This window comes from Strix aluco, chromosome 14 (assembly GCF_031877795.1).
Source record: "Strix aluco isolate bStrAlu1 chromosome 14, bStrAlu1.hap1, whole genome shotgun sequence".
In the NCBI taxonomy this organism is placed as follows: Eukaryota; Metazoa; Chordata; class Aves; order Strigiformes; family Strigidae; genus Strix; species Strix aluco.
Window position 1 is genome coordinate 23,669,025 of NC_133944.1, and position 19,952 is coordinate 23,688,976.

Below are 19,952 nucleotides of genomic sequence, written 5' to 3' on the forward strand. Positions count from 1 at the left end.
TCCGGGTCGCGGCGCCGCTGTCACTAGGGAACTACTTTCCTCGCCCCGAGGCCGCCGCCCGATCTACTTCCGGCCGCCGCCGGTTCTACTTCCGGCCGCCGCTGAGGGCCGGCGGCTGCAGACGCGCGCGCTGCCATGGCAACGGGGCCGGCCGGCGGAGGCGCGGACAGGCCCGTCCCCGGGGCCCAGCGGGGCGGCCCCGGAGGGGTCGTACCGGCCCGCCGGCCCCTGCGCCCGGCCACCGGGGTTGAGTGGCGGCGGGCACGGCCCTGCCGAGGGCTGGGGCGCGGGAGGGGACAGCCGCGGGGGGCGCGGCAGCACGGGCTGCGGGGCGGCTGGGGCCGGCGTGGCACGGCGCTGGGGGCCGTCCGGAACAGACCCGGCAGCACACACTGGAGAGCCCTACATTTTTATGCTGTTTACTCCTTTTAAATTGTTACTACTCCTTTCAGATGTTGCTGCTTTCAGCTCTGGCCTAGCCTCCAGCAGAGAGCTTTATCTGTTGGAGTATCACAGAATCACAGAATCATCGAGGTTGGAAAAGCCCCTGAAGCTCCTCCAGTCCAACCATGAACCTCCCCCTGACCGTTCCCAACTCCACCAGATCCCTCAGCGCTGGGTCAACCCGACTCTTCAACCCCTCCAGGGATGGGGACTCCCCCCCTGCCCTGGGCAGCCCATTCCAACGCCCAACAACCCCTTCTGCAAAGAAATCCTTCCTAAGAGCCAGTCTGACCCTGCCCTGGTGCAGCTTTAGGCCATTCCCTCTTGTCCTGGTGCTGGTTCCTTGGCTCAAGAGACTCATCAGAATCACAGAATCACTCAGGTTGGAAAAGCCCCTCGGGATCATCGAGTCCAACCCTCAGCCCGACTCTACAAAGTTCTCCCCTACACCACATCCCCCCACAGCTCATCCAAACGACCCTTAAACACACCCAGGGGTGGTGACTCCACCCCCTCCCTGTGCAGCCTGTTCCACTCTCTGACCACTCTTTCTGGGAAACATTTTTTCCTCATGTCCAGCCTGAACCTCCCCTGTTGCAGTTTAAAGCTGTTCCCTCTTGTTCTGTCACTAATCACCTGTGAGAAGAGACCAGCACCAACCTCTCTACAACGTCCTTTCAGGGAGCTGTAGAGAGTGATGAGGTCTCCCCTCACCTTCTCCTCCTCACACTGAACAGTCCCAGCTCCTTCAGTCTCTCCTCACAGGATTTATTCTCCACGCCCTTCCCCAGCTCGTTGCCCTCCTCTGCCCTCGCTCCAGACCTCGAGATCTCTCTTGTGTTGAGGTGCCCAAAACTGGACACAACACTCCAGGTGTGGCCTCACCAGTGCAGAGCACAGGGGGACTGTCACCTCCCTGCTTCTGCTGGTCACACTATTTCTAATCCAAGCCAGGATGCCGTTGGCTTTCTTGGCCACCCGGGCACACTACCGGCTCATGGTCAGCTGCTTGCTGAGTATGTTCATCTTCGTGCTCTGAGATAACTGTGCCAGCACAACCCTTGTCTCTTCCTGCATGACTGCAAAGAAACGTGCTTTTTTTTTCCTTTTTGTGAGCCAGGATAAGACACAGTACCTTGATGATGTAAGGGGGGCTGATGTACAGCTTTACTGATGTGAAAATGCTTTCAAGTCTAGATGGGGCCTTGCACAGCTAAAGAGGCTTAACAGGAACAGTTTGGACGAGGAATTACATTTTTAAACCGAAATATATTACATTTCTTTCTGCTGTAATAACACCCATAGCATCTATTTTCAATGTACAGACACTAAACCGCATAAAAATTACCATCCCGCATCACCTTTATGGTCACACAGTTTAACTCCAGGCCCCTGTGCAGCTCTTGCTGCTCACTAACGCCCCACCCCAATCCCACCAACAGCCACACCGTTGGCTGGTGGCTGTGCCTGTCTCTCCCTTGGGCCACCAACACTGTGACTGTCCCAAACAGGCAGTCCCTCGCAGCACCGGGGTTAGCAGCACTTCCTCCTTCGTTCACAATTCCTCAAACAAACCAGCGGAGCACACCACCAGCAAGGCGGTGTTTAGAAATGATCAGCTATATTTAGTACATAGAGTACACTTTATATGGCACAATTAAATAACTTGGTCCCTTAATCAGAGACAACTGGCACAGATATCCAGCTGCCACTCCTGAACAGCCTGCTCATTCATATGCTCTCCAATTACCATTTTAATGTTACGTTTTGCTGCAAGTGATGCACGTGGAAATATGTTGTGGTTTCAAATTGTCCCTATTTCTCAATAAAGTTTAACAAAAAATAATACCTGTTGCCTCTCCTCCTTCCCCAGGCACGTGCGGGCTAAAGGAGAGGGTGGAAAGAGAGTAGCCTAATGAGATATTAACACATATTCACAGTCGAGGGTGGCATTTGGAAAGAGGCCTCTAGGAGATGTATTTTAGTGAGACCCACGTGCTGATGTTATCCACCTGGAAGATCGCTACGAAGGTGTCGCCATGTTACGTCACCCCCATTCCCAGTTCCCAAGGTACAGAGGGATTGGATTTTGGGGAGCAGGCGGAGGACAAGGCCCATCCTAAGAGAATAATCTAGTCCAAGAAGTGAGCAGAGGTTGCCTGCTCCAGAAATACCTGTCCACTAAAGCATTTCCTGCCCTTCAGATGCCTTCCGAGCACTGGTCCCAGCAATCTGATGCCTTCAGAGGAATGAGATCTTCAGGAAGCTCCTGAAATGTTGCTCCTCTGAAGTTTCACATTCCTGGGTGCAGTTGCTAGAGCAAAATGTAGCAGCTCTCTCCAGGATCACCAAGTCTGTGCTTGCCTTGGAGCACACAGTCCAAGTTCATGGTCTGGGAAATCCTAACCCGGACTGTCGCCCTCTCGGGTTAAGCCATTGCTGGAGAGCAGATGCCTTGGGCTGGCTGTGTGGCCCAGTGGGCCAGCTGAAAGGCCAGTGCTTGGACCAGTAAAACCAGAACCGGGTTCAGTCAGTACCTTTGTGAGCCAAAAGCCTTCACTGCATGGCAAAAATGAGAAAAAAGCAATGACTTCTGCAAGGGGTGGAGTTTAGTCTGGAGAAGAGGAGGCTGAGGGGAGACCTCCTGGCCCTCTACAACTCCCTGAAAGGAGGGTGCAGAGAGGGGGGATGAGTCTCTTGAGCCAAGTAATGAGCGATAAGACAAGAGGTAATGGCCTCAAGTTGTTCCAGGGAAGGTTTAGACTGGATATTAGGAAGGATTTCTTTGCAGAAGGGGTTGTTGGGCGTTGGAATGGGCTGCCCAGGGCAGGGGGGGAGTCCCCATCCCTGGAGGTGTTTAAGAGTTGGGTTGACCCAGCGCTGAGGGATCTGGTGGAGTTGGGAACTGCCAATGCTACGTTAACAGTTGGACTAGATGATCTTCAAGGTCCTTTCCAACCTAGATGATTCTGTGATTCTGTGATCCTGGGATTTGTCCAGATGACTCCAGCCATCTCTCCCAGCCTGGATTTTCCTGCGGGTGCAGGACTGGATGAAGGGCAGCTGTAATGAGGAAACCAAAAAGGGAATTGGACAGGAGATCCATAGCCACCACGTGGGAGGGGAGGCAGGTGCAGAAGGGGCTTTGGGTGCTGAGGGAACCTGGACGAAGGCATTGGACCTCATGCTGGCTGAGCTCTGAGCAGTGCCGAAGGAGGAGGAGGAGGCTGGGCTGCTGCTGAGCAAGGGATCAGAAGAGAACAGGGGTGTAAACGTTAGTGGGTGCAGAAGCAGACAGTGCCAGCGTGTGCTGGAGCTCTTTGGTGGAGAATGTCCAGGAAGCAGGACACACTGCCTTCGTGGGACCACTGTGCAATGGATGTCACAGGGCGAGAATGAACAGAACCTTTCTGACTCGGGACAAACTGGAGACAAAAAATGGGCAGGCAAAGAAGAGTTTATTTCTGACAAACAACAGTTAAAAAGAGCCACTGAGAGCATCCTTTAGAGACAAGCTGTTGACCTAGAGAGGACCTGGGCTGCAGCAGGTGGGAATGGGGGGCATGACCCAACAGCATCAGAAGAGGGATGGCTGAGGTAGCAACAGCACTTGCATGTGACACCATGCTGCAGGGACCTCAGCTCGGCGCATTCCCACAGCGCCGCTTCTGCCCAGCACACCTGGACCCCAGGTGGACTCCGCCACGGGCTCTTCCCCACTGGCCAGATCTACACCAGCCAAAAAAGTCTTGCTGAATTGACGCCAGAGATGAGCACAGTCCTGGATACAAGGCTATCATTACACCATGCCTCAGCAATGGGCCAAGCCCTGCCTTACAGCACCAGGAGCTTGAACTTACCTGATGTTCGTGTCCACATCTGGCCCCCACATCAGCACATCTCCAGGTGTTGAAGACGGTGTTGGCAAATTCCCACCTGTACCACTCACAGGCTCTGCACGAGGACTCACTCCTGCATTTCCACTTTGGCCATTGCCCAGGGCTGGGCAAGAGCAGCACCGTTCCAGCAGGAGCCCACAGCTCCCTTCATCTGAGCTCCTTGCCCTGGGAACTGGCAACGGGTCTGCCTTTCCCAGTCAAGAGCCTTGTCTCAGAGGTACGCTTAGGCTGAGCAGCTTCACTATAGGGGAAAACTGTGTAGGGAAAAACACATGGGCAGTGAAGGAATGGGACAACAGAAGAGAAATGAATGTGTACAGTCATACAGAGTCCAGCTGGAGGGTTTTAGACCAGAGTTTCAAGTGGTCTGTTAACATGTAAGAGCAGAGGACAGACTGGACAACCACCAGCATTCCAACCAGGCTCTCCCGAGAGCTGCCAGTGAAGCACCATGTCTGCAGGGGAACTCCTTCAGGGCAGAGGTCCACAGGCAGAAGCTCTAAGCTCAGGGCTTTGCAGTGACCGTGCTGGGGAGGAGGAGGAGCAGAGTCTCAGCCCAAGAAAGAGGGAGAGGTGGGAGCTCCTGGAGTGCAGAGACAGAGCCATGCCCAAGCCCCATGGGCTGGGAAAAGCAGGTACCAGCATTAGCACTCAGGCCACCACCCAGGCAGGCACCTCCAGAAGAGTGTGGGGGCCTGTGGAGGGACACCCCCAAAGGTGGCAAGTGTCTCCTCTGCCTCTGCAGACGGTGATTTTGTACAACTAGTTCCTCCTGCTCGCCTCGCCCAGCCTGTCCTAGCAGGGCACAAGAAACGGCTCATGCTGCCAGCATTCTCCAGTGTGGCTGGTCCTGCCCCACAGCTCCCTCCCCGCTGAATACTCCTCCTCGTATTCTTCTTTTAAAACTTTTATTCAACAATATAGAATTCTTTTAATTATAACAGAGAACTGCCCATTGTGATACTACACCCCCTGCCACCCCCGCGCCCTGGCAAACACAGGTGCAAGCTGGCTGACCGGGGTCTGCCAGAGGTTGGGGGGAACAGCCCGACCGCAGGAAGGAACAACTGACCAAGAACTGCTTTGCACACCCTTCACATTTCCACGCTTTCTGGGTCGGGAAGAGCTCAACAAGCAACCAAAGGCAGAAGAACCTTTAACACTTGGAGGGAAGGGCTGCAGTCATAAAGACACGAGTGCCGTCCAGCCAGGAATGCTGCCCCGCTCTCAGCCCTGCCCGTGCACGCAGTCTGCCCGCCGTCACTCTACACGTGCCGATAGGACGTTTGATTTGGTTCCCATGCTGCTTATGGAAAATTGGGAGCAACAGCATCAGACCTGAGGAGAGACGGGAGGAGGGAAGTGAGCGTCACGGGACACTGCCAGCTCGACACAGAGCTCCTCTGACCCCAGGTGACGAGGAGATGGCTGGGCAGGCTGTCCCGTGTCCTGCCACCCTGCTCCCAGCCAGGCCGGGCTGCACCCTCCGTGCCTTCTGGGTGCGGGGACAGAAGGGGCTCCTCAGCCTGCTTTGGGAGGGGTGGCAGGGTGGGAGGGGAAGGCAGGGCCAAGCGAGGCAAGGGAGAGACGCAGTCCAGCAGAGCACCACTTTCACAGGCAGCCAGACAAGAAGTTTGGACGTTTTCTCCCCAACCTCCTGTGTCAAGTCTCCCTCCACTGCCACAAACATCTCCTCTAGTCCCGCTAAAGGCTGCTGTCATGCCACAGCACACTTGCAACAGGCACGGACAAGCCTGGGAAGTTGCTTACTGCATCCCTCTCCTGCCACAACCCTCCGTGGCTGCCGTGGTTCTGGTTTTGAGCCTTTCCTCTTACAAGGCACCCAGCCAAACCTCCACTTTACCTCTGCTAGTAGGCTGGGGCCAGGCCAGCTGAACGGCCAGGACGTGCTCCAGAACTCTCCCAACTTTCTCCAGGAGAAAGCATATGAAGATGCATGTTCCCCAGTCTCCTTCCTTCCTAAGGACCAGACACTGTCTTCTCCAGCTCCCGATTGTCCCTACAGGCAGGACAACGCTTTGCTAGGGTCCAGAGGGAAGCAGGGTTTCCTGCTCTGAGTGCTGGAAGGGCTAGTGGGTGTGGCGAGGAACTGGCCTGAGCGGCAGCCAAGCATCCACACCACCCTGGGATCAGGAGACTCCACACCCTCCTTGCTCCCAGGCTACATGTGCTCAGCTGCCGTTTCCCTCCAGGATGAATCTGTCACAGCTCATCCTACCCTAGAGCTGGGGGAGGGATGTGGGGAGATATGGGGCAGGTTGTTCCAGCCTCTCTGGTTACTGCAACCAGGGAAAGCCGTTTACCCATTTCACGCGCTGGGAAAAGCATCTCTCTTCCTCTGCTTGAGGGTACCAGGAAGGAATTTCTGACTCAGGTTTACAGAACTGATACTTCCCAAAGCACCACCCTGAAACTCCACCATCAGGTCGGGATGCTGTCAAGCACTCACATACAATGATCAACATTTTTTACCTATCAAAGTTCTCACACTGAGCCTGTTCTCCCCCCACACACCTCTTCTGCCTTGGCTCTCTGGAAGCTGGGAATGCCAACACACAAGAGCTGGAAAACAGGCAAGTTTTGTCCCACAGCAACTTGGACAGGCCATGAGAAACATCCACTCCTGCCTCTTCTCAATGGAGTAATTCAGCACATGTTTAAAATCAGTTCAGAAATTGATGTTAAAACCCCAAACCAACCCTGCTGGTATTAGCACAGCTTAAGAGCACAAGAGACCCCCACGCCTCAGGCCAGGCAGCCTGCAGGTGGGGCAGATGGAAGGACAAAGGGCTGGAAACACTGGCCAACACCTTCAGCAGCATCTGCAGGAGAGTTGATGCCAGCGAGGGCACCACGGCACGGCACAGCGCCTCAGCCTGGACACCGATAACTGAGCTCGTGCACCGGTCGCATCCCAGGATGGGAGGAAAGAAGAGCTACTCCCTGCTCAGCACAGCTTTAGGCAAAGCCATGCAGCCAGGCTGAGAGGAGACAAGCGTGGGGGTGCGCACATGGAGAACCCCCAACTTCCAGCCATGCACCAGTGACTTCTCATCTGACCAGCCGTGTAACACAGCCTGGGACGGGTACCGTGGGCACTGGCTGTTTGGATCCAACGTACCACAACAGCCGACCCCCACGTGGTACCCAAAGCCTTGCACCACCTCTGCGGCCCCGGGGAAGCACAGACAATCTGCCACAGTGAAACTCGGGGCTGACACAGCATGAAGAACTGCAACCAAAGACTAAGAGATCCCAAAATACTCGGACAAGAGGAGCTGGAAGAGTCAACCTGACCTCCTCGAGGAGGCAGCGCCTTCAGCTCTCGCTCTTGCTGGCTATCCCATAGATTGGAGACAGCAGACGTTCAGACGTATAGATATTTATTGGTTTCAGTGAATTATACAAATGGATTGACCTGCTATCGATGCCAATAGAATTTTATTGGAATATGGAATGTAAACAGATGTTTCAAATAGAAACATTGCAACCTTATAAAAAATTAACTATTTCAACAATGCCGCAGAAGGAAATTCTGTGTTTAGGTGCTGGTGGGAAAACACTATCTCCAGCTTCTAGGTTTGAGTGTCACCAGAACCACTTGATGAAGTTACACACAGAACAAGAAGAGGAGGCAACCGTGAATTGTGGGGCTATAAAGCCATCGAGGGATCTGATGAAAGAACCCGCAAGATGAACCCCCCACCCCCCGCAACAGGATCGGCACCCCAGAATTCAACAAATGGCTGACTTTGTTAAAACACTACGTGGGATCCCAAGTCCTGGATCAGTAGCTGCACAGCCCCCTCCCCATCAGACCACGCCGCTGGTTGCTGATCCCTCCCCCTCCCTGTGCTCTCCTCCCTGGCCTCCTCTCCGCTCCTCCATCCTGCGGTGCTGGGTTGAACCGCTCCAGAGCGATGCTCTGGCACAAGTCCACGTCTGGCACGAATTCTCATGGGAGCCACGTCATGAGGTACGTGGTTGCACACCTATCACAAGAAATCTTGCAACACTGACTTTCCTGAGCTCAGTGGGAAAGTCTGGACAGTCCCTCCCCTCTCCTGCCGCAAGCGCAGCCCTCACATTCACAAGTTTCCAAAGCAGGTCTATTGAGTTTCTTCTCAGCCTTTGTCAAACACACCTGGAGGGGGGATCTCACCTCTCCCCAGCAACTCAGATCAGTGACTTCGTTTTAATGCTCCAAACCAATCCTGAGATGCTGCTGGGTTTGCGGGCTGTTTGTTGTTGAACCTCCCCCCTCCCACCAACCGCCCTGGCATTTGCAATTGAAACTGGAATTCAAGGGCCAAATTCAAGCCTAGAGTGAGCAGTAGGACTTGGACCTCAAAACAGAGTTGCACCTGCTGACCCCCAGCCTGAATTTGGTTCATCCAGAGTCTGTAAGTCAGAAAGGCATGTTTAGAAAGAGGCATGCTAAGGGCTGATGGTGGAACGACCAATTTGTCCCCACCAGCGTGGTGGGGAAGGCTGGACTGAGAAGGAAGAGAAGGATCCATAGAGATGTGAACCAGAATCAGTTGTGTTGAGCCCTGGGGATATCACTACATGTTTAGCTCTTGCAAGACCATTTGCCCAGGGCTTTGGTACCACAGGGTTAGAGTTACATTAACCACAACCACCAGAGAGGAACTGAGGTTTATGACCCCCCCCCAGGTTAGATTTCTGCCGAGTATAAAGGGGAGGGGAAGGAGGGGGGGGTCCTTGGTTCTTTTCCCTTCACTGTGTGACCGAAGGTTTTGCTTTTATTTGTAAACATCTTGAATTACCCGTCGTTTTCCAGTCTTCATCGCGCTGTTGTCAGGCCACTGGAGAGCACAGCGTTTTCTGAGCTGGGCTGGGACTGCTCCTTCACCACTGGATCTGCAGGAGACACAGACCAGGCAGGAAGGGGAAACAGCATTTAATAAAGCGGAAGCTCTACCCCGGCAAACCCTTCCAGAGAAACTTCCCTCAAAGCCCACAGAGCTGCTAAGGCTTTCACAGAGTGACATTTGCCTCAGAACTCAAGACCCCTCTCCATGCCAGCTGGCCCCAGCTTCTCCACAGACTCACAGAAATAGGGGTGCTCCATCGCCTCCTTGGCCGTCAGCCTCTGTTGATGGTCATATCGCAGGAGCTTGTCCAGAAGGTCGAGGACTTCAGGGCTGACCAGGTGTCTGTTCTCACTGTGGATGAAGTTCTCCCAGCGCTTCCGGGAATGCCTGCGAAGGGACCAGCTGTCACTGCCCCCCTCTCACCAGCACAGCAGCACCCAGAGGTCCCAGGGGAGTCACCTGCCACTATCCCCTTCTGAGAAGAGATGGCGGTGACGGACGCTGCCTACAGCTCTTCCTTGCACAAGCTACTGTTCAGCGAGCACTTGTCAAAGTGGGAAAACCCTCTTCTTTAGGTACACAGTTGTGTGGATGTTCTATACCTGGGAAAGGCACAATATTGCACATTCCCTTCTGTCTACAGGGACTAGGCAACAGCATGCAGCAGGCAGGGTGACATCCTCAGGACCAGAAGTGCTCTGGCTTGCCAGCCAGCCTCACAGAAGCCATCCTCACTATCCCATCCACCTCTTGTCCTTTTCAGAAATCTCAGCCGGGAGATTTTGAGCCCCTCAGCCCACACCCAACTCCAGTGTCTACATTTCCACTTCTAGGATGCCAGTGAGCAGGTGAAGGAAGAAACATGGCTCGTGGATCATGGCAGATGCAAAAGGAAAGAGCCTGTATTTCAGTGACCTCCTGAGGTGACATGAGCAGCCAGATGGGAGGCCTGCAAGCAGCATTATGACCCAGAAGATCAAAACAGGCCTTTGCCAAGAGTCCTTCAAGGGGATGGACATCAGGTTATCTTCCTCTCTCTGTTACAAGATAAAAAGGCAGCATTTCACTCCTTCACTTACTGGCCCAGGATATCGTTGAAGTGTGGGTCCAGTTCTATGTGGTACTTCTTGAGATACCCATACAGCTCATCTGTGCCCAGAACCTTTGCGATGCGAACCAGCTGGAAAAAAAAAAAGGCATGTTGAGACAGAGCAAAAGGGCAGGCCACCACTCTTTTGCAGAGGCAGAGCTGCCCAAATCTAAGAGCTCTACTTCTGGAAACATCCCGGATGGAAGGAGTATCTCCCTTGAAACTTGTTTTTGCAACATTTGCAGAAAACAAGTCTCCTGCACAAGGCAGTGAAGCACAATCCCAGATGGCTTAACTAATCACGTAGCAACAACCTCCCAGCCTGGTGGTCCGAGCCCCAGAACCTCCCCACTATACAGAGAGATGAGGTGGTGATGAACATCTCATGAAATAAGCCAGGTAGCAAAGTCTTTACTTGGTCATAATTGTCCTGGCCATGGAAGAAGGGCTCCTTTCGGAAGATCATGCTTGCCAGCATACAGCCTAAACTCCACATGTCTAAGCTGTAGTCATACATCTGAGGGGAAAAAGGAGAAGCCATCAGAAAAGGCACACTCACCACAGCCCGGTTCCCCAACCACACAGGCAACCTCAGCCTTTTCACTTCACAACCAGCCTCCTTCCCACCCAGGCAGTGCCCTGGCAGGCAAAACCAGAAAACCCAAAGGTGGCCGAAGTGTAACCACAAGTGGAATCACTGGCTAGCAAGGAGAAGGCCGACTCTTACTTGGTAGTCCACAAGGAGCTCCGGTCCTTTGAAGTACCTAGAGGCCACACGGACATTGTATTCCTGAGCTGGATGGTAGAATTCAGCCAGACCCCAGTCTATGAGCCGCAGCTGAACATGCGATAAAGAGACACAGAGTCAGGAGCCTCAGTATGAGCCAGTTACGTGAAGCCACCCGGGCCAAACCTCTCAATCCCGTGATGCAAGCGTGGAGCCCGGGATGCAGGAGATGCTCTCAGCAGTGCTCTGGTCAGGCTCTTCCCTTTCCCTTATCACCATCTGGGGGCAAAGCTCAGCTTAAAGAGCTCCTCTGCCTCCTGAGTCCAAGCACACTGTTACTGCTGGGCAACTGGCTCCTTACTGGCACCACCAGCCACAGCAGACAGGTTGTTGCTTACTAGGGAACAGGCAAAAGCCAGCTGTCTTATCCCACTGTTAGGAGGGGCTGAGTCAAAGGCAGTGTTGACTTTAACGGGGGGCTGACAGCAGGAAACGAGGTAGGAAGAGGGCCCACCACACCCTGCAAGGGATGGATGACCTGCTGTGTTTCTGAAGGACAGCATGTTAGTAAGAGATTTCCCCCTTCTTATAAATCTTGCCTGGCCTGTACAGCCACCGCTGATTAACAGGGAGGGACCTGTGGACCAGCAACTAATTCGCTGCTGCAAATCCCACGTCCCTGGGGAGAGAGGTACACACAGCACCCGATGAGGTGCAAGTACCATGGTGGGGAGGGGAGGCTCCTGTGCTGTCCACTTCCACGGTGGCGAGCTGGGTACAACCGTTTCCCGTGATCAACACGCCCCAGGAGTGAGGAAGCCACTGCGAGACAAGCAGGCTGTACTACAGGAGGAGCTTATGTTCCATATGTAAAAATATCCATGTGTATTTCAGACAAGGCCACCCTTCTTCTGCCCAGGGCCTCTGCACCCTCCTGCCACACCTCCCCAGGTGGAGATTTAACAGTCCAGACGTGCTCCTCTCAGCAAAGAAACCCAGCATGGATGACCTGGGGGGAAAGAGCAACCTCCAAGCTACGGACTCCCAGTGCAGTGCTCCTCAGTGGGACTTTGGCCATCTCCTGACACTGGCACAAGTGGAGATGAGCCAGTAAAGGAAGGTTAAAGGGGTAAGTACAGCTGCACAGGCTACAGGTACCGAGGCGGCAGAGTTTCAAGTTTCCCTGGAAAAACTCTGCTTCTAAGCCCTGGTGCCACAGTACCTTTTTCTGTTGGTGGTCTATCATGACGTTGTGGGGTTTGACGTCCCTGTGCATGATCCCCATGCTGTGGCAGTAATCCAGGGCCTGGCAGACACACGTACATACATTAGACACGTCTGTAACTACAGGCACAGCATTAACAATACAACAGACAGTTCTTGGTCAGGAGCAAGAGTGCCCCGCTGCCGAGGAAGTGCTGCAATCCTGGCACAAGAAACTGGCGTTTTTAGTTCTTATGCTGAATGCGATGAAGTGACAAGCTGGCAACATGACTGTATTGATCTTGTGTCCTACTGCAGTGACAGGTCCTAGAACCATGTCCCCTGCACAGACTTTGAGGAACATGATGCAGAGAGGAGTCCCACCTGGTGGCAAGCCCAGTGCTCCAGCCTGGGTAGCCCTGTGCTTCCTAGGTCACACTCTCTTCCCCAGAAAGGGATGATTCTTACATGCATACAGTTTTGTAGCCTTCCAGTGCAGCTTTCCACCTGTGTCCCAAAACACAGTTAAGCTAGAAAGTCACCTCTGCCCTGCTCATTTAAGCCAAACCTGCACTTACAAAAGGGCAAGTGATAGCACATGAGGGAAGGCGATGCTGCTTTAAGCTTGGAAGGCAGAAGCACACATAAGCTCTCCAGCTCCATGACCTTGCACCACTCGCCCCCCCATGCAGCTGTTCCCTTGAGTGAGAGGGTGAGAATGTTGTTTTCTCATCTCCGAGGGGGAGGGAGATCCATCCATCAACATCTATCAGATGCTCGGAGATGTCCAGCAGCATGGAAGGAGGTTACAGCCTGCAGTCATTCAATAGCCAAGACATCAGTGCCAGGAAGTAACACTGCCCTTGGGCCCCTGCCGCAGCGGGAAGCACAGGAGGCAACAGCTTCCATCACAGCAAGGCCTCAGGAAATATCCCTGCAGTGACACGTGGCCTGGCAACCAACAGAAGCCACAGCAAATGGTGGTCCTGGGATCTCCAGTACGGGAGATCTGTAACAGGTTGGACAAACTGCCTCCAGGGATGAAGCTGTTCTAGGGTCTTGCTTGTCCCAAGGCTGTATCATCTAACCCTCATCACCCCTCCCACCCTAATTCCAGGCTGCCCCTGACTCCTTTCAACCGTCAATAAGGAAGTTTTTCCCTTGCAGACAGGTGCAGCAAGCTTGGGGATGCAGAGAAGAAAGCCTCTCACCAGCCCACTAGATCTATTTCAGGAAGTCTCCTGCAGTCACCAAGTCCTGGAGCACAAAGGGCTTGCCTCAGCCGGTCCCACTCATTTCCAGAGGCAGGGAACCTGCAAAGTGCCAGCCCAGAAGCCCCCAGGCCCTGCTAGGACCTGACACAGCCAAGCTGCTCCTCCAGCAGGCCAGCACAGAACAGCCAAGACCTGTTAAGCCCTCCCTAATGCCCTGTTGCCTGCTGCGTCCTGCAGCCAGAGACCCTGGAGAGGCAGATCTCACAGATCTCACAGATCTGCCACATGGCTCCATGAGCATTTCCATGGGGAGCTGCAAGCTAGGCTAGTTAAGAGAGGGTATTTAGGGCACTCCTTGCCCTTTGTCACAGGGTCAGGGAAAGTTTTAGCTGGGAGGTCTCAGAGGAAAATACCAGTGTTATATCAACTTATAACAGCCAGCATAACCATAAGCTTTGTTCCCCATGACCACATCCATGGGGTTTTGTGACTGGGCACCCAGCTGGCCAGCTTGCTCTTGAAATGTCCTAGATCCCCCACCCAGAGACATGGGGGTCTAAGACCAAGTGGGCAGAAGTCACTTTCTGGGGCTACATTTGAATACTGCAGCAGAAGAAAGCCTGGAGCTGGCAACCCCTCTCTTCTGCTCTCCCCCCATGCTAAAGAGTCCCCAGTTCCCCAGCCCTGCAAACACCTCTTGGTGCTTGTACTGGGTCTGGCAGGGAGGGAGATGATTTTCCTCATAGCAGCCCAACAGTGCCAGAGATGCAGGGAGACCAAGCACAGCCCTACCTGGCGACTAACAACCACAATGCTTCATGGGCAAAGAACAGACCCCAGGGAATCAGTGACTCTTTGGAGGTGGCCAATGGTCCCCAGTTTGGCTGTAATACCTCACAGCAACGAGCCAGGTTACCAGATCTCTTCCCAAACCTTCCCAGGTTGAGACATGGATTCTGCACTGAACATGAGAGAAATAACCGCTTAGTAGCACTGTCCCATGGGCCTCCTACTGCCTCTCTCACTCCTGCTCTCCCCATCCAGACTGCCATGTGCAGTATCACTCACCTTCAGCAGCTCATACATATAAAACCGAATATCAAAGTCTGTCAGGATCTGGTACAGTTGCTGAAACAGATGGGGGGGGGGGGGGGGGGGAGGGGGGAAGAGAAAGAAACAAAAGTAAATATTCCAGATTTGGATTAGTTTCATTTCCTGCACCCCACCTGCCTCCAATCATTGATCCCATTCCAGATCCCCTGTGAATGCTGCCACTGCCAAGGGCTGTCCTGGTCTCAGACCTGCCAGGGCTTGGAAATCCAGAAAGGATGAAAAAGCTCCCACGAAATGCTACTGGGATCATTCAGACCTGCCACGACCTCCTTCCGGCAGAAGACAGGCAGGCTGTCCAAGAGAAGACAGCAAGCCCTTCAGAGCATGCTGGAGTTGGCACCGACGATCTTGACCCTCTGTTCACATGAAAAGTCATCATGGTGACTTGACAACATGGATAACAGCCTTCAGAGCTGGCAGGCTGGGAACACATAGGCAAGGCTTTCCAGGGCTCAAAGTGGGGCAGGGAGAGGAAAACATTAACCTAAGGGAGCATGGGGTGGGGAAGCACGAAGAGTAGAGACGGCCTCAGGGCTGCAGAGGCTCCGCTCTATCCCAGGATAAAGACTAATGCAACTCAACAGCACAGAAATGCTTGTGGGGCCAAGGACAGCACAGCTCAGACTCTCAGGGAAGTGCTTGTTGCCAGCACAGGTTTGCCACCCTCCTCTCCTCTGTGTCCTTCTGCAGCCACTCGTGTGGAAATGACAAAGATCCAGGGTGCACTTTAACCTGCACTGTGCCACCAGCACTGTCACTGGAGAAATCATCCTGCTGCTCCCGTGCCAGGTCACAACTGGCCCAAATCTGCCTTCTGCTCTGTATCTGTCACTGGCAGAGGTGCCAGCCTGAGCTCGTTGAGCTGCACTCTCAGCCAGGGGAAGCAAGGTGAGACGCCAGGGCAGGGCAAGGAAGGACAGTCACAGGGCAGCAGTAGGACCAGACACCTCTGCCCTTTTGAACAAACAAGGATCATCTCACAGCTCAGTCAAATCACCAACTGCAGCAGCAGTGGAGCCAGCTGTCCACCACAGGCACCACTTGGCAGCTTCAGGAAAAATCCCAGAGTGAGGGATTGAAATTCACATTCCAAGAAAACAGCTCTGGCCCCAGGTCCCCTCCAGGCCATGCCAGCTCCAAACAGCCCCACCACCCTCAGTACTGCTCTGGGAAATCATCTGACAACATACAAATGTCACTTACGCAGGCAGAGCTTTAGCTGGGATGATCCTAACACTTCGGAGCAATCCACTGAGGCAGACAAGTAAGCAGGGAAGCAAAAAAGACATAGCCAGAAGCTACAGCAGGGATAGATTTCCTGACCCGGTTGCGCATGGCTCTGATGCAGGACCCAGGGCCAGCAGAGGACAGTGGAACCCTTCCAGGAGTTTGTTTAAATGGCTTGCTTAGGTAACAAACAGGATAGGGAGACACAGATGCTTAAAACATGTCTTTCTGGGAATCAATACCCTGTTCAACTTCACCTGGCAACACCAATGCACCTGGGGAAGGAGGAGGGCAGGAGAGGCAGTAGCAGAACAAGGCTAGACCCCATTTTCCCCATTCCCTGGCTCCTCTGACTGTCACTGCCTGGAAGCAGGGAGGGGATGGAAGGGGGTCACCAATGCCTTTCTTCTCAGGCCCATGATGCTGTCGGTTCTCCGACTCATAGCCTTCAGCAGAGGCAGCTGTCGGGCACCCAGCTTTCGCTGCCTGTAAAACCCAGCACCTCTGACCCTCTCTCTGTGCCAAGGCCAACAGCATGGCTAGCAGTGGCCAGGCTCTGCTTGCTGTGGGAAACAGCCTCTGCAGGAGCATGCTCAGCCCCGCTCCATGCAGCTGATGAACGCAGAAGGCTTTCAAGGACAGAGCCAAGGTTTCCACTGCAAGTGGGTCCTGCAGAGCAGCTGCCCCCAGAAGGCTTTGACAGTGGGCTCCAAATCCCCTCTGCCCAGCCTAGCAGGGGAGAGCAGACACGTCCCATGCTCTGCTCTTACAGCTGGTTCTTCAGAGCAAAACCATCAGAAACATCACTGTGGGGATCACTCAGACCCAGCTCAACATCTGCTCAGCTAGTTGCCAGCACTCAGGATCACACAAGGCCTTGGAGACCTGGTTTGGTCTCCTTTCTCCATACAGAGCACGGGAAAAGGCCAAACTCACCCACAGGCAGCCTCTACCCCTCTCCAGCTTTCCGTGATAATTTGGCACACATCGTGTAACCAATCGTAAACTAATCCTGTTAGTGCCTGAGGTGGCAGACACATGCTTCCCCTCTCCATGGGTCTGACAGGAGTTAAACACTTATTCTTCTCCCTTGAGTGGGCAACACAGCTGGCTACGTGCAGGAAGCAGCATCTGCAAAGCAACAGGGTGGCTGCGAGGAGCTGTCGGAGGAGAGAGATGCTGCTTTGGGATGCAGGACAGGCAGCAGCAAAAGAAAAGGAAACAGCTCCCAAAGCATCCCAGCCTTGGCAGCCATGCAAGGGAGGAGAATCTTTCACACTTCTGTTTCAGCTATACAGGGAAACAACTATTTTTTAAATTAACCTTGAATGTACAAGGATAAAACCCATGCACACACTTCTCTCACGGAATCACTCAGGTTGGAAAAGCCCCTTGGGACCATCGAGTCCAACCCTCAGCCCGACTCTACAAAGTTCTCCCCTACCCCACATCCCCCCACAGCTCATCCAAACGGCCCTTAAACACACCCAGGGGTGGTGACTCCACCCCCTCTGGGCAGCCTGTTCCACTCTCTGACCACTCTTTCTGGGAAACATTTTTTCCCAATGTCCAGTCTGAACCTCCCCTGTTGCAGTTCCTCTCACAGCAACTTGGCCTGAAAATTCACCGAGGTGCAGGCGAAGTGGAAGATTTGACTCAAAAGCCCACTGTTCCCCCAACTCCAACAGGCTGAACACCCTGAAGCAACCTTTCACTGCTCACCTTTCTTGCCTATCTCCTCTTCTTCAGCTGCAAATGTGCTAGTGCATTTTAAGGATGAAATAGCCAACACAACCTAGAACTGCTCCTTGAGACCTGGCTCTGCCCCCTTCTTTCCCAAGGGACTTGACTCTCTGGGGCAAGGAAAGGCTCAGTACCAGGTACAGCTGAAGGATCTGCACCTCATTTCTAGTTTGAAACCAATTAGCAAAAGACATTTAATTGCACTGATGGTTACTGAATTGACTGCGTGGCTCTGCAGTGCAGCTATCATTTAAGGCAGAGGACTGAGCTTGGGTGCTCACAGGTGACAAATAATACAGCCAATCTGAAGAGAATCACGAGCCCTGTACACAAGCTGCTGTCCTCACTCAGCAGCATATGCATTTAGTCTAGTTCCAACTCATCATCCGAGTACACAGCTTTCACTTTCAGAAAGGACCCAGCTGGGTAAATTTAAGAAAATGTAATCAGCTCTAGGGAGGTATCACCTAAGTCTCCTGTTTATACCATCATTTAAAAATAGCCAAACCACATGGAATATAAGCTTTTTTTTTTTTTCCTGACCCAGGATTGTCCCCAGCCATAGCTTAGGCCCCACAGAACTGCAGCTTCTGCCCGTGCACGAAGAACTGAGGAAACCCAGCAGCCATTTTCATGGGTGCATGGACATGAACAGCATCCTGCCATTTGAATGGGCAAAGGGGGGAAAGTATTAACATTAAGCAAAATGTTGAAGGAAAGAAACTGCCAGAAAGCAGACAACCGAGGAGACATCCAAGCTCGTGAGCAACTCTTGCTGTCAGGACAGAATAAAACGTGCTCCTGTAAAGCGGTCAGCAACCACCTGCTGTACACAAGCTGCCCTGGGAACCCCCTCACACACCCTGAAAGTGATTTGCCAGCGAGATGCAGGATACTCATCAGTACTGCTGCATCCAGAAGTCACTGCAGAGATGGGCAGATCATCAGCCGCTGCCTCAAAACAAATAGAAGAGGTCCCTGTCACCAGGATTAGCTCATGTGAACTTAACTCCAGCAGAACGTGGCTGCCCGGGGAGATCAGGACTGCGGAGCAGAGGGGACAATGGCTGGGTGCTCTCCAGCTGCTTCGTGTATAGAGATACAGGGCAAGCCAAGACCTCCAACACAAATAGTCTCATCTACTCTGGGCGCTTTCTGCTTGGCAAAGGCACTTGGGAAGAGACAGCTTGGGAGCCTCTGCACAGCAGAAGATATCTACAGGCAACTGCAAGTAGCAGCAGCTCTATAATCTCCCAGTTAGCTGCGGCCCCAAGAACCTACCCAAATAGGCAGCAGAGCTCATGGGAGTGTAACTCAACCCACACGCCCCATACATAGCTAGTGAAATTCAGGTTACAAATAAGCTCTGAACAGGAACAGCCATACTGCGTGCCCTGGGGGACACACTTGCATTCCCAAGACAAGTTATTCCTGCCTTGTACCAATCAGCATCAAAAGCATCAATACTTTCTGTCTTGGACTTGTACAGCTGTGAATCTGGACTTCCTCGAGGAGCCAGGCTTTCTCCTCGGAGCCTAGAAATGATCTGCTGCAAACTCATATAGTTGTTTCTAACGCAGCAGCCAGAGCTGAGCACTGCTACCTCTGCTGTGGCCGGAGCAGTGTTGCCTTACTGGCGGTGACAGTGCCTGCCATGGCTCGCAGCGTGCCTGGGACAGCTGACCCACCACATACTCCAAGCCCTGCATTCTTCAGTTAAGAGTCCCTGTTGGCTACCAGTCTCAAGTTACTACTTAATGCTCCGCTTCGTGAACATGTTTCAGTTACTGGGCGATATCTTGGATGAGTTTTTTTCCTCTAAGGACGCGAAAGAGTGGAGTAATCCCATTTTGACTAGGAGACGCACAAAGCGCTCCTCAGCCAGGTGTGCTGCTGCCCTAGCAGCCTCTTTTATCTCAAGCCATATATTAAAAACAAATAAAATCTCTAAATACAAAGTTAAAAACTTCCAGGGTCAGCCTTATGACGAGTCTTTGGGTCACCAAGATAAGCACAGGGGCATGTTCCCAACATTCACGTGGCACTGAACAGCTCAGCTGATGTCAGTGAAGCCCAGACAAACCGTGTCTGCTTTAATTACCCTGAAAGGTCGCCACATAGCACTAGTCTCATGGCTGTTTACTTGATGGAGGCAACACTCATCTCCCTGCCCAGAGCTGTCAGGGCAGACGCTGCTGCAAGTTACTATTATTCCAGCCTCTGCAGTAAGTCTCTACAAGATTAAATAGCACTAAGACTACCGCTGCCAGCACAGCTCTGGCTATGCACAGTGTCCCACCCGGCAGCATTCAGCTCACCGGATCGACCCCAGAGGGACAGAAACAATGTGTGCTGCCTCACAGGGCGCAGGGGAGACGGTCTGTGGGCCAGCTGACGAGCTGCCTCCTTTCCACCAACACCAGCCAAGGGTCC

At 53.2% G+C, this 19,952-nt stretch overlaps 1 protein-coding gene across 2 annotated transcripts in view; it reads right to left on the reverse strand.

Annotated features, from left to right (window-relative positions):
* Positions 1-5,234: 5,234 nt before the first annotated feature.
* The window catches only part of CSNK2A2 (casein kinase 2 alpha 2), a 28,066-nt gene continuing 13,348 nt past the window's right edge, over positions 5,235-19,952 (reverse strand). The window contains exons 5-12 of one of the 2 annotated variants that reach the window (XM_074840094.1): positions 14,505-14,564; positions 12,242-12,325; positions 11,020-11,130; positions 10,708-10,809; positions 10,282-10,382; positions 9,441-9,589; positions 9,155-9,248; positions 5,235-5,681 (exon numbers count right to left, since the gene is read on the reverse strand). In XM_074840094.1, the coding sequence (XP_074696195.1) occupies positions 9,172-9,248; positions 9,441-9,589; positions 10,282-10,382; positions 10,708-10,809; positions 11,020-11,130; positions 12,242-12,325; positions 14,505-14,564 (684 nt within the window). In that variant the 3' untranslated portion in view covers positions 5,235-5,681; positions 9,155-9,171. Of the gene's footprint in view, positions 5,682-7,730; positions 9,249-9,440; positions 9,590-10,281; positions 10,383-10,707; positions 10,810-11,019; positions 11,131-12,241; positions 12,326-14,504; positions 14,565-19,952 lie in introns of those variants that run through there. The other variant, XM_074840093.1, reaches the window with a different exon arrangement.